Source organism: Cryptotermes secundus, unplaced genomic scaffold (genome assembly GCF_002891405.2).
Source record: "Cryptotermes secundus unplaced genomic scaffold, Csec_1.0 scaffold898, whole genome shotgun sequence".
Taxonomy (NCBI): Eukaryota; Metazoa; Arthropoda; class Insecta; order Blattodea; family Kalotermitidae; genus Cryptotermes; species Cryptotermes secundus.
The window spans coordinates 75,710-88,597 of record NW_019734369.1 but is presented as its reverse complement, the minus strand read 5'-3'; the positions used below and the strand labels follow the sequence as shown (position 1 = coordinate 88,597).

Below are 12,888 nucleotides of genomic sequence, written 5' to 3'. Positions count from 1 at the left end.
ACCCAGAGCGGTGTCAAAGTGGGAGCAGCTGATGGGTGAAACAAACAGTAATATCCATGAACTCACTGGTGATATGACTGACAAAACAAAGAATGTCGTACCTCATATATTATTCATTTAATTAAACGTATTTTCCATTTATTATTTGTTGATCACCTTCCACTTGTAGTGCCCTGCTTTGTTAAGATTCCTGCTTCCATTCAATCAACAGGGGCTGTTTACTGATATGCACCCAAATGTAGGAAGAGAAGGGGCAGTGCTTGAAAATATATTTGAAAGGGAAGTTAAATGTTAAAACTACCATTGCTATGTGATGATAGTGAGAAGGAGCATGGCGTTACTTGGTAACAGCCAGTAAACATGTCGATATCAAAGCTATTGCTAGGCAACCACACAAAACTGTTGGAGGCGGTTCTTCTGTTGGGTCCACCCTGAGTCTAATTAATGAGGACCCCAGACCAGTTGAGGGGAATTGAGAGAGTTGAATTGTGGGATATTCACCAGAGAGGAAGAAACTGAGAGCGGGAAGCTGAAGAATCTCCACTGTTAACATCTGTTACCAGGAAATGGCAGTTGAAAACACTGCAGGCTTGAGAAGACTTAATGTTTGCAGCAGTGATTTTTAAAGTGTAGAGCTCAGCAGTAGAGCCGTAGTTACTTGCAGTTCTGATTGGTGTGTATAAGTGGTCAATAAAGCCATTCATCAATCCATACCCTGCCTACAGTCACCGCATGACAATATGCTCTGTATTATGTTATGAATGCTTTCTATTGTGATAAGGCAGAATTCAATTTCCTCTTCATGTATACAGGACCAATATGCATCTAAAAAATTCAAAACTTAGTACAGTCATCAGATACTGAACAGGCATATCATTGAAAATGCCCATAAGACATACAAGACATACAAGAATAACCAATGACCTACACACTATGCAGCAGAAATAAAACAACACCAAATACATAGGCCTACACAATAATAAACACTTAAAACACGTATAAACTGTACACTTCTGGAATTATGTGACCATCAGTTGCACATCACATTACACAATCTATTCATAATGCATACTTACCGCAGGTTTGGCCTTCGAAAGCAAGAAATGAAGAATGAAATCAGATGAGAGTGTTTTATCAGTGTCTACAGGACTAGGAGCTGAGAAGAGGGCAGATCATAGCATTTAGGGTCACCAAATTTATACCAAGCATGCAAAAGTTAGATGCCTTTATAATGTATAATATAAAACATACAGGAAACCATATTCTAAGTGTCCTACAGTAATTTAACAGTATGGGTAGCTTCATTTAATGCTGGGATTGCAGGTTGAAATTTGGCATCTGGAATGGGTATATGTGTGGTGTTGTTCTGCGATAGTACCAACTTTGTGACGGAAATCTTATAAACAGGAGGCACAACCAGAAAGCATTGATGCTGCAAGTTATGATGGCAGCACTGTAGGAGTTGGGGACACAAAACCATAATCTAAATAGCCACTGCTCTGAAAACCTCGAATTTCACAAACCCTATATTCACACTGCCAATTAGAAAGTTATACAACTCACGCCTGTTCCGCCTTCTTTTCCTGGTCGTAGTCCTGAAGCCAGCATATATGTACTCCCAATTGTTTTGATCTTCTCAATTCCACTGAACTTTGGTTTCAGCAACAACTAAAAGCAAAATATGGAGGTAAACTGGTAGGACAGTTGAGCAGAAATTCATTTAAGAGGCAAGAATGTAAAAAATTTAGGTCTCAATGATAAAGTTCTAAATTGTTTACCGATGATTTTCCAGCTGCACAGGTCATATATTGTATTGTTGAATGGGACAGAAAGATTGTTATAGGTAAGTAAGGAATGGTGTGAAGGGAGGGGGTTGTAGCACATTTCAAGGTACTGTCCTAGAGGTGCAGCCATACCAAGTGAAAATAATCATGTTATTAGTCTTGGGATTTTGTTTTGAAAGAAGAAAAAAAGCATGACAGAAAACTTCTTTAGTTCTACATTTTGAAAAGTGGAAATGCATTTGGCGTTTTCAAAACTCATTCCTCATTCACTGCAACTGAGGAGATGGTGTAGTGGTTGGTAATGCTCTTAGACATATTCTGAAGTTCCCCTGTTTGACTCTTGGCCAGGCTACTGGCCACTCTGACTGAGGGTTTCATGGTTCTACTCAGATCCTCCATGTATGTGACAAGGCCACAACCACACAAATTGTTTCCAATTTATTCTTCTTTCATATAAAAACGATAATTTCAACATTTCTTCCTCTCACTAGAAGATAAAGCTAAAATATCATAGGAAAATATATCAACATGAAATCTGCCAGGACAGAAACCATGTAAGTTGGAGGACAGCTACAGTAGGTACATAGTTCTTTTTTATATTCTAAACTGAATTTTAATAACTCAGTATGATTAATGAACAGTTAAAAGAAATGACTGATTAAGGTACTATGCTACAAGATGGAAGGTCATGGGTTTAATTTTCGACAAGGCCATGGGATTTCTCAATTGACATAATTCTTCCAGGCTCACTATGGCCCTGGGGTTGACTCAGCCTCTAACAGAAATGAGTACCAGGGATATTCCTGGAGGTAAAGGGTGGCCAGCCGGCACATAAAGCTGACAACATCAATGACATCTGAGTGCTGATTTTCTAGAAAATGTAGGAGCCTCAATGCCTCACAACCCTATGGACCTGCACAGCTTGTTACAAGGATAGCTCTACCTCTTTTCTTTAGGAGAAGATTTGAACACAGAGAGTTTTATAAAGTTGTTATTACTATGACAGTATACAGATCAGAATACTGAACTGCAACAAAACAAAGAAAACACGTGGTGAGATGAAATGAGGTTCCTGAGGATAACTGCAGGCTGTATGATATTTGGCCACATTTAAAAACCAAATAAGAAAAGAACAATTAAACATATGTGACATCCTAATGCACCTATGCCCAGCACATCCAGGACCTTTTGGATTGGTGTACTGGGAACTAGATTTGCTGTCTTGCTACTCCTTCCAAAACCATGTACCATCTGTGCGCTCAACTCCCCACGACCCTTTTAGTGAGAACTGCCTCCCATCTGGCATTCTCACAGCTCCTATTCTTTTCCTCCTTTCCAAATATTGTAGAGAAATGTAACATAATGTCTAAATAACATCCATGATTCACATTCATACCAACTTTCAATATCTGTATTTTTGTAGGTACTTACTGATATATACTGAGTTTCAGATCTGGCAACATCATGGAGGGAGAGCCAGAAATGAATTACATGTGGGGATGATTTAATGAAAAGAATGCATAATTTTTCTACAAATAGAAAACATCAGCTCCAACACTGTCATTATAGAACAGATGAGATGATGATGCAAAGTTAAACCTAAAGTTCACAATGAATCTTCACCTTGTCAAAGTCACAGATGATCTCATTAAGCAGGCGAAGACACTCCAGTCCCTGCTTGTTAACATCATTTTCATCATAGAACTCCTTGTAATTAGGGATGGATGCAAACATGACAGCAATACAACTGTACCGCTCATGGTACAGTTCCTGTGAACACAGATCACTGTGGAAGCTGCTAGCAGTAACATAACTTCTATGTTCAAGACAATCATTTGATTACAGGAAAAAGGTAAAGTTATCACAATATTGCACAATGTATTAAATCACTTTCTGAGCAACATGCAAGATACTTGCCACTAAAGCAGTGCATACATAAATCCGTATACATGAAAAACATGTTAATTAAACTGTGCACGAGTTGTTGGGGAGGTAAAAATAATAACATTTAAAAGCAATGGATTTAGCATGGTTGAGAAAACAGGAAGTGTGTATATGAGTAATACGACAGAAAACGATGCCAATTATATATTGCATGACTTCATAATTTGTACTATTCCTTCCTGTACATCTCCTCTGTTCTTCTAGTTACTGCGCCAAGTTCTTCTTAGGAGTCTCGAAACGATAACGCAATGAACAACACAGTCACAAGACCATTCTGATGCCTCTAACCACAATATTATAATGACAAAACAGTACCAAACTGAGACTGAGATTTTCCTATTCAGTGTAATTTGTTAAAAAATTTCCTGTACAATGTGATGATAAAATTTGATTGCTATAAGAAATATAGAGATGAAAAAATCTACTTTTCACTCATGTGAATCTGACCACTGCAAATTTGAGTTGTTCAATTCTAAGGTAACATTTTCTTGTGGCATTGTAAGAGAGCATAGCAATCAAAACTGAGATCCTCCTTTCATTTAGTGAAGTATAATAAAGCCTTAATGAAGCAGTTACTCTTCTGTGAATATGTTAGGAAGGGTGAGATGGGTGACATATTCAGCATACATGTATATAGAGGAAAAAATTGCACAATATTTAAGCTTGAAAACAAGAAAGACCTCAGTGTATAAGAAGACAATTTTAAGATGAATTTTGGGAAAGTACCGTATTTACGCATGTATAGGCTGCACATTTTTTGCCAAAAATTCAAGAGGAAACTGGGGTGCGGCTTATATTCGAAATCACGCTTCATTTAAAAAAAAATTATATTCATAATTAGTAATACAGGGTGTAATACTCCTGAAATAATATTCCAAGAAAATTATTTTTTCTATAATTTCTGTCTGAAAATTGTGCTGCGGCCTATACATGAATAAATACAGTATTCTGTAAGGATAGGAACTAGACTGAATCAGTTCAGATTAGTTGCTAATGACTTTGAACTCTGTGGTTTCATAAGAACAGAACGTTTCTTGAGTTTCAAGTTGTATCTAATGCTCTGGAAATAAACACCTGTACCACAGAGAGTATATAAAAGATTTCACTGACATAACAAAATGAAGGGAAGATCGAATTCTGAACTATGATCAGTTTTACAGAGCTGTAAGCATGTAACCAGGTACCTGTCCCAATGAAGTGGGACACACAGCAGGGATGATAGTTCCATGAGGACACAAGCAACAGGTTCAATACAAACCCACCGCATGTGATGCACCATTAGATGCTATGTTTGAATAACATCTGTATGGTCCATCTCGCTGCTGTTCTCAAGGGGCAGGTGCTGAAGAAAGGCATGACTCTATGGGGTATGTATCTCAGTACTAATGGCAAATTTGTGTGACTGGCCAAATATTATATCCTGTAACCATTCTTGGGCAGATTTCTAGTGACCTCCCTTCCATACTCAAGCAGAACTGTACCTGAGAGTTCCTCTTGTCCAGGAAGTGTTCTGCTACATGTGCAGGCAGAATATTTTCAAGCAGGATCTTGTTTATACCCCTCATTGTCTCCACCTCCTCCTGCTCAACCTTCAACTTGGCTTTCCACAGGAAATCTGTCCGAGAGGTAAACTCAATCTGGCGGTCCAGCACGTGGAGGAGTGTTACCATTATGGCAAGGAGCAGTGCTGTCATGAACTGATGGGGCAGCCCTTCGAAGCCATTGTGCCACTTTGAGTAGTAGCTGTGAGCTAGCTGCAGGCCACTGTATAGAGCCAAGTGGAATGTTGTGACAGCTAACATCAGCATCAGTTTGAGCAGGAAGCCAACGCGCAGGAACACAGAGATGGTCGCCAGTGACAGGACTGAGCCATACAGGTACGACTGCAATGTACAAGATTCCTGACAGGCACACCAGGACACTTCTTCTTTCTTATCTAATGCTTGCCTCTTGTACACATGGGAAACATGTGTGTGTCAGTAAGTTGCACACATTGTAAGAACATCAATCAGCACATTATGAATGCAGGGCTCTAGAGCTTCCAGCCTCCTTACTATACTCGTTATTTACCTTTCATTGTGGGACTCTCGGGGAGTTCTCCAACACACATCAGTACAGTAAAATGTGGACAATAGTTACAATTCCGAACAGGGTTTTGGACTATATATGCAGTGAACCCTCGACCCTTAACCTTACTTGAATCTATGTTTCCTTGAGTCTATGCAAGTTTTATTTGTCCTACCAAAACTTCCATATGAACAATCAAATGTTCCTGCATTATACTTTCATTCTTTCTAACAAATTTCTTGATTATGCATTCAAACAGTGCATAAACTGGCCTGTTGCTGTCATTTTAAGTAATCGTACTTTCAGTTGGAAAACAGATGGGGGGGGGGAATTTATTTTTAGTTGTAGGTTTCTACCTCATCTATTGTCTTCATGTGTACTCTTCCTTACTATTCTATGGCTTCCAAAGTTGTGCCAGCAGAGCGGAGACATGTTTCCCACCATGGCCATGTGTGGGTAATGATGAATGAGTTGTGATGCGAGTTATAAGTTCGACATGCTTAGTGTTGATTTTGAATCTACTGCTGATTGAACTGACGAACAATTTTAGTGGAGTTTCTGGTTGTGATTCATTTTTCATCAAAATGAGTGGACCAAAGACAAGGAAAAATGTTACCGTTTCAAGAATAAATGGACATTCTACCTTAACTAGATGGAAATAAGGAACCATATGCTGCACTGGCTGCCAGATTATGAATTGCACTGCAACATTGAACACTTCTTAATAACAGATGAGACAGCAAAAAGTGTTATGCATCATGTGGCATGTTCCCTGATCAAAGAAAGAGCCTGAAACAGTCAGTCGCCATTTTAAGAAACGGAGAGTTGCCTGTTAGAGGCATAGTTTAAATTTACTTTACTGGACATGTGGAAGAAGTGAACTACATTACATTTTTAATGCAATACAGTATTAATTTAATGCATTTAATTTCAATACCTACATAAATTATTGCTTCTTTAATTTTATGCTCATTTTAAATTGTCCCTTCAGAAATGTAAAATCCCTCTCCCTCTATGTCTGTCAGCCCATCTGCCTGAATGTGTATAATAAATGATTTTACCTGAATTTTTGTGAAACTGTAATTTGATTCTTGCCTAACTTCATACATACCGGTACACTTTTGACAAGACTGTCATCTACTGAAGACGCCTCCAAACTTAATGAGAGGAATGATGTTTGGTTGATGAATGCAGATGGTGTTGTAATACCTGGCAGGAATTTCAGCTCCATGTCCACCTATAGGAAATTAATCAGATCCAGTGACAATAGCAACAGTGTGTCTTCACAATGGTTTCATATGGCATTGAAAATCTGGTATGTATTGTCGCATGGTAAGTGCAACTATAGATGGGTTTTGGATTTACTGGACATACATAAAATCGTAACTATAAATAACTATGATAATTTCAGTGACGTACACACTCCAAAGATTACTGTAACTACAGCACACATAGATTTTTCTCAGTCTTCTTTTGCTGTTGCTTGGTAGCAGCTTCCAATGGTAGACGTTCCCCGTCCTCTGGGTTCCTGAACTGTCCCTGGTCTCAGCTACCAGATTCTCACTTTTCACAACTGCAACGCTGTGATGTGATATTCTGTACATATTTTCATCAATTTAATTATTTAAGGTTTATTTAGTGACACTATCAGTAGCTGAGACTGTGTAGTGGTAAATGATGGAGTGATTAATGGATAATGAATTTGAAAGGATGTGGAAGAAGAAGTCACAGTCTGTTTCAAATTATTATTCCAAAATGCGTGTCAAGAGGGACAGAGTGAGACTTCAAAAACCTCAGTCAGGATAGTTGGTGTCCCAGCCAAGTTTTGAATTGGACACCTCCTGAATAAAAGAACCTGAACCAACTTGCTCAGTATATTCCTATTAAATACTGAAGAGGAAAATTATATTTCTCTGACAAGAGAACTACTGGCATTTCCACATGATCCTGACAATACAACCTCTTATTATACTTAAGATAAGAAACCTGCACATCCCAAATACAAAGTTGGAGTAACAGCAAGTTCAGTTGCTCCTATAAGAAGTGCAGACAATAAAAAGCATTATTAAATAAAACAAAAGGAACAAACAAGACAGACTTTATAAAAACAAGCAATGAATCATCATGAAAGTGATAATTATGAACAACTTGCATCTGAAAGTCACATTGCTATAAAAACAAAGTCCTTAATGACTCTATATTACTACTATTTACACATCTGGTAATCAATTTACAAGCACTGAATCTATCAAATTTATTGTTTCACAGAACTATTAAAAGGGGAAATACAAGTAATATCAAAACCCATTACTGGATGTGATCCTGAACCAGCTCCAGCCCCCTCCCCATGCTCATTACATACGAGGGTCATACTGAAAGTCATAAGCAACAATTTTTTTAAAGTAACATGCTTTATTATTGACAAACCAAATACACCATCTCAATCTACAGACCTTTCTTTATTTTTCCACATAATCGCCACTTCCCAGCGTTCTAGGAATTTGAAAATTCCGTTCCAGCCACGAAGACACTGACGCACTGCTTTCTGAATTGTCTCCCTTGTCTGAAAACGTTGTCCATGCAGCTGATCCTTCACAAATACAAAAAGATGGTAGTTGGAGGGTGCCAGATCAGGGCTATAGGAGGGGTGTGGAAGAACTTCCCACCCCATTTTTGCAATTGCTTCCAATGTGAGGTGAGCGGCGTGAGGGCAAGCGCTGTCATGCAGGATGATGTTTCATCCCGGACGTTTATCGCGCAATGCACGACGGTGTTTGTGCAGCATCTGGACATAACGAGCAGCATTGATGGTTTGCCCAGGTTCCAGGAATTTGGCCAGAATAAATCCCTCTGCATCCCAGAAGACTGTGCCCATCACCTTCGCAGCTGATGGCACTGTCTTTGTCTTCTCTTTTGATGGAGAATGTAAATGGTGCCATTGCATACTCTGCCGTTTCGTTTCAGGCTCGAAATGGTGAAACCAGCTTTCGTCACCTGTCACAATATAGAGCAAAAAATCATCGCTTTCGTGTCGATATCTATGCACCAGTTCTGAGGTGATGGCTTTCGCTGACCTTTGTGGTCTTCGGTTAATAACCGCGCGACCCAACGAGCACAAATTTTCCTATAGCCCAAGCTTTCAATCATCTCCTGTAGTGCACGGTGCCCTATTCCAAGTTTTCGGGCTGTTGTGTCCACAGTCACATGCCTGTCATCTTGAATGATCTCATCCACTCTTTCCTTGTTGCGTTCAGTTGAGGCTGTTCAAGAATGACCGCTCTGAGGCTCATCTTCGATGATGGTGTTCCCATCTTTAAAATGTGTCACCCATCTTTGAACACTGCTCGCACCCATGCACACACTTCCATAAGCACGCTGAAGTCTCTGGTGAATTTCTGCAGCAGGGATTTCCTCTTTCACAAGAAATTCGATGACAGCATTCTGGCGAAGCAACATATTGTTGTCAGCCATTTTGTTAGGAGTGATACTGGTCACGTGACACAAGCTATTGAAAAATGCCTAGAATTACATGATTATTCTAACATAGTAGAGTTTATTCTTTGTCTTCCTGAAAGCAGAGCATCTGTAGAAACAATAATCTCTATTATGAATTCTATCTGGACCAAGGAGAAATCCCGACTAAGTGTTGAAACATTGAGAGCTATTTTGATAATAGGACTAAAGTGAGGCATCGAGTGTGATAAGTTCTATGACACGATATTGAAAGATCATAATTTGTTGCGTAAAGTAAGTTCATCAGAGAAATACACTTGGTATAATAATGATGACGACCAAGTGCAGCCCTCTACATCCATAGCCTAATATATGTATGGTTTCTGTCATGCTTGATTGTTACGAACTTAAAGTCTGCTGGCGGTTGCTCATCAGAGCGGCCCAATAATACCCTGTCCCATTTTGGTCACCCTCCTGTCCCGTTTTTGTCTGAAGAGAATATGGTCAGCCTACTCCAGAGCCATAGTGCTTCTGGAACGATTAGGTCAAATCAAAATTCGATGGCCTAATCGAAAATCAAACCTGCAACCTTTCGGCTTGTAGCATAGTGCCTCAACTAACTACACTACCATGTGCTCCTATTTAATATGACAAATCAACCATTTACTTCTTCTTCCTTAGGCTTTTTCAATTTCAAAATCTCGTAACAAGAAGTCAAACGCCACATGCATGCAAGAAACGTAACTGTATAGAGACATGGCTGCAGAGAGAGCAGCACTCACCAGAGAGACAACAGCACAGGATGCTATGAGCACCACGGATATGAGGAACATGGCCAGTCGAATCCATCGGCTGCTGGAAATGACCTGATCGGTGCAGAGACCGGAGTCATAGTCCCCAGTGTTTCCTCCAGCTGCAGGAGTCATGCTGGTGGGTCTGCGACGAATGCAGAATCCATCCATTGAGCACAGATACAGGAATATGAGGAGAACCATGAGTGTCGCTCCATATGCCCCCCAGAGTGCTATGGTCCTGCACACACCAAAGAGGAACACTGGAGTTTCTCTTCAGAGGAATGCCAGGATACCTCATGATCACCCTCTTCCAAATCCCTATTTACTCACTATTCACAATCCCCTTCCCATCTGTTCTGCAAGTCCATATAATATGTACAAACAATAGCATATAGACTTAATTTCTGTTGTAATAGAACTGAGGATATCCTGAAATTGGGGCAGCATGCTTTTCTGAAATGCTGGTACCCATGTATCCAGAGGGTCCCAGTTCAATGTCAGTCTAGTACTTACCTGGGCATGGTAGCCACCTGTATAGCAGCCATGCACAGGAACAATGCTGTGGCACAAAGAACATAATACTGGAAGTGGGGGTCAGGTTGATTCCGGTAATCTGTTTCCTGGTGTGGCTTCCGAAACCACAGCAGCACTGGGTTTAGTTCCTCTGAGCTAAGCCACTTCCTGCACATCAAACACAATAATTGGTTTCATTTATACCTGCACTGCATCACTGTGCTGTGCTTCTCAAGTATTAACATGTAAGTCACTGATTAAACAGGAAGCAACTAACACACACTTACAGGTTGTGGCAATAGTCTGAACATATACCATAATGTCTAAGCCTTAGAACTATAACAGACAGTCACTAACAGAATTAGTCCTGGCCAAAACAATTTACTTACTTACTTACTTATGGAGCTGAGCTCTTCTTGAGAAGAAGCCAAATCTCCAGCTACTCAAGAATTTCCCAGCATTTTATGGAATCCGAAGGTACAATACCTTTCAGAGTACTAAAGACAACCTTCATGGACCTCCAAAGTTTTATTTCCAAATCCAGGACAAACCCTCAAAATCCAGTAACTCCAATCATTTAACCTTTGGATAAGGAGTCCCTTACTTGACAGAGAAGTGTCCAGGCTGTTCATAATTCATGATACACAGAAACAAGTTCAACGGGACAGAAGAAATCACTGAATGCAAACTTTCCACACCACAAATGGCACTGTCAGCTATCCCAGGCTTTACTAACCTATGAATGTGCATATCAGGGTGAAGCCTCCTTGTAAATAGACAACAGTACACAAAACAAAATGAATATCTGTTTACTCTTGTTAAGACAATGTGAGCTCCTTCCATCAGACAACCACTGACTAACAGTTCTAATTTCTGGGACATAACACCCTGCAGTCAACTGGCATTTGGGAGGAACACGTTGTACCCGCCCTTTTCAGGGATCCCTTCTTTGGTTCAAATCCAAGTTGAATGTAATTCATTTCAAATGTTCACTCTATACATGTTTCGAACAAGTGTTAAGAAGTGTTAGTGAATCAAATATGGAGGTAACAATTCTGTTTATTAGAAGCAGGATGTGGGTCATAAACTGCTCCAGTTCAGAATTTAAGATGTTTTTCTCAATTTGGGGTTTATGGCTTCTTTTCAAGTGTTATAAAATTGTAGCTTTGAAAGATGCTGTGCACCACAGAGGGAAAGGAACAATAACAATCAGTTCCACGTCACATCCCCACGTAGATTCTTTTGTTTACACTGCTATCCAGTCCTGTGTATATGCCCTAAGAACTCATGCTTTAGACTAATCTCTAAACATATTCCCCGAAAGTTAAATAAGTTAAAGAGGGAACGGTTACAATGTACATTAGACAATTAGTCATTAATAGTTCCACTTTCTTGGACACAATGCCATGTAGTCTACTGAAAGTCAACAAACCTCCCAGAGGACTACACTGCATTACACCTCAGAACTCTTAATAACCATTACAGTGACAACCTCAAACCTAAACTAGTCATTAATTTCACAAGTGTTAATCACACTGTGTGCTATCTCCTACTGACTAAATAAAGAAACAGTAATAGCAATTCCCATGAAGGTAAGTACAAGTAATATAAATTTTTACCAATTATGACTTCTGCTTCTGCAAGATGTAATGTACATCCAGTTTATGGTTTAGGGCGTTACCAAATTGGTTTCATAATGCAAATGATTGTGAGAGGGAGAAGAGGCTCTTCAGCATGACAGACAGTCTTTTTGAAATCTCCAGAATTAGTTCCTAACCCACATCTTTCTCCCCCCCCCCTCAGGAGAACTCTTTGAGTTAGTGCTACACAATATTTAATGTCTTCAAAGAAAGACGTTCTGTTCAAATTATAAATTCTTTTCTCTCTTATTTTACAGAAGAAACATACCTAAGTTCTTAAAAAATAATAAACTAACTAACTTCATGTAAAATAAAAGACTAGATTTCCATAATGTTAACTTTGTAAGATATAGCCTCAACGTTTTGATCCTTTGGTTGGTTTATCATTCTCAACATAGAAATGAGTTCCATATAAAACCTGTAGATCAATCTCCATACAAATCTGACCTACCTACCTGAATACTAGGCACAAAATTCATAAGACTGCACAAAAGTGCATAAAATTTTGGTAGCAAGTGTCATTCCATCTCTGATATTCACATAACTGTTTGGATTAAAGTAGTGTGTTCCCTATGCATAATTGCATCACCCCATGAAGATGATTCTTAACCCTAGAACTAGACAGGAGTGAGCAGGCAACTTCACGCCATTACGGCTCTGTTTCCCACCCAGACTCTTATCCTTAACGGACGT

At 39.4% G+C, this 12,888-nt stretch overlaps 1 protein-coding gene and 1 long non-coding RNA gene across 6 annotated transcripts in view; one reads left to right on the top strand and one right to left on the bottom strand.

The window, feature by feature from the left end:
- LOC111868924 overlaps window positions 1-5,430 on the top strand; it is a 53,223-nt gene extending 47,793 nt beyond the window's left edge. For all 3 annotated transcript variants that reach the window (XR_002843584.1, XR_002843586.1, XR_002843585.1), the window contains exons 4-5: window positions 4,889-5,095; window positions 5,339-5,430. This is a non-coding gene — a long non-coding RNA (uncharacterized LOC111868924). The remainder of the gene's footprint in view (window positions 1-4,888; window positions 5,096-5,338) is intronic.
- The window catches only part of LOC111868923 (adenylate cyclase type 2), a gene marked incomplete at its 5' end in the record, with an annotated part of 86,578 nt that overhangs the window by 7,059 nt on the left and 66,631 nt on the right, over window positions 1-12,888 (bottom strand). For all 3 annotated transcript variants that reach the window (XM_033753243.1, XM_023860044.2, XM_033753244.1), the window contains 6 exon segments: window positions 1,564-1,668; window positions 3,408-3,554; window positions 5,210-5,611; window positions 6,907-7,032; window positions 10,031-10,280; window positions 10,556-10,723. In XM_033753243.1, the coding sequence (XP_033609134.1) occupies window positions 1,564-1,668; window positions 3,408-3,554; window positions 5,210-5,611; window positions 6,907-7,032; window positions 10,031-10,280; window positions 10,556-10,723 (1,198 nt within the window).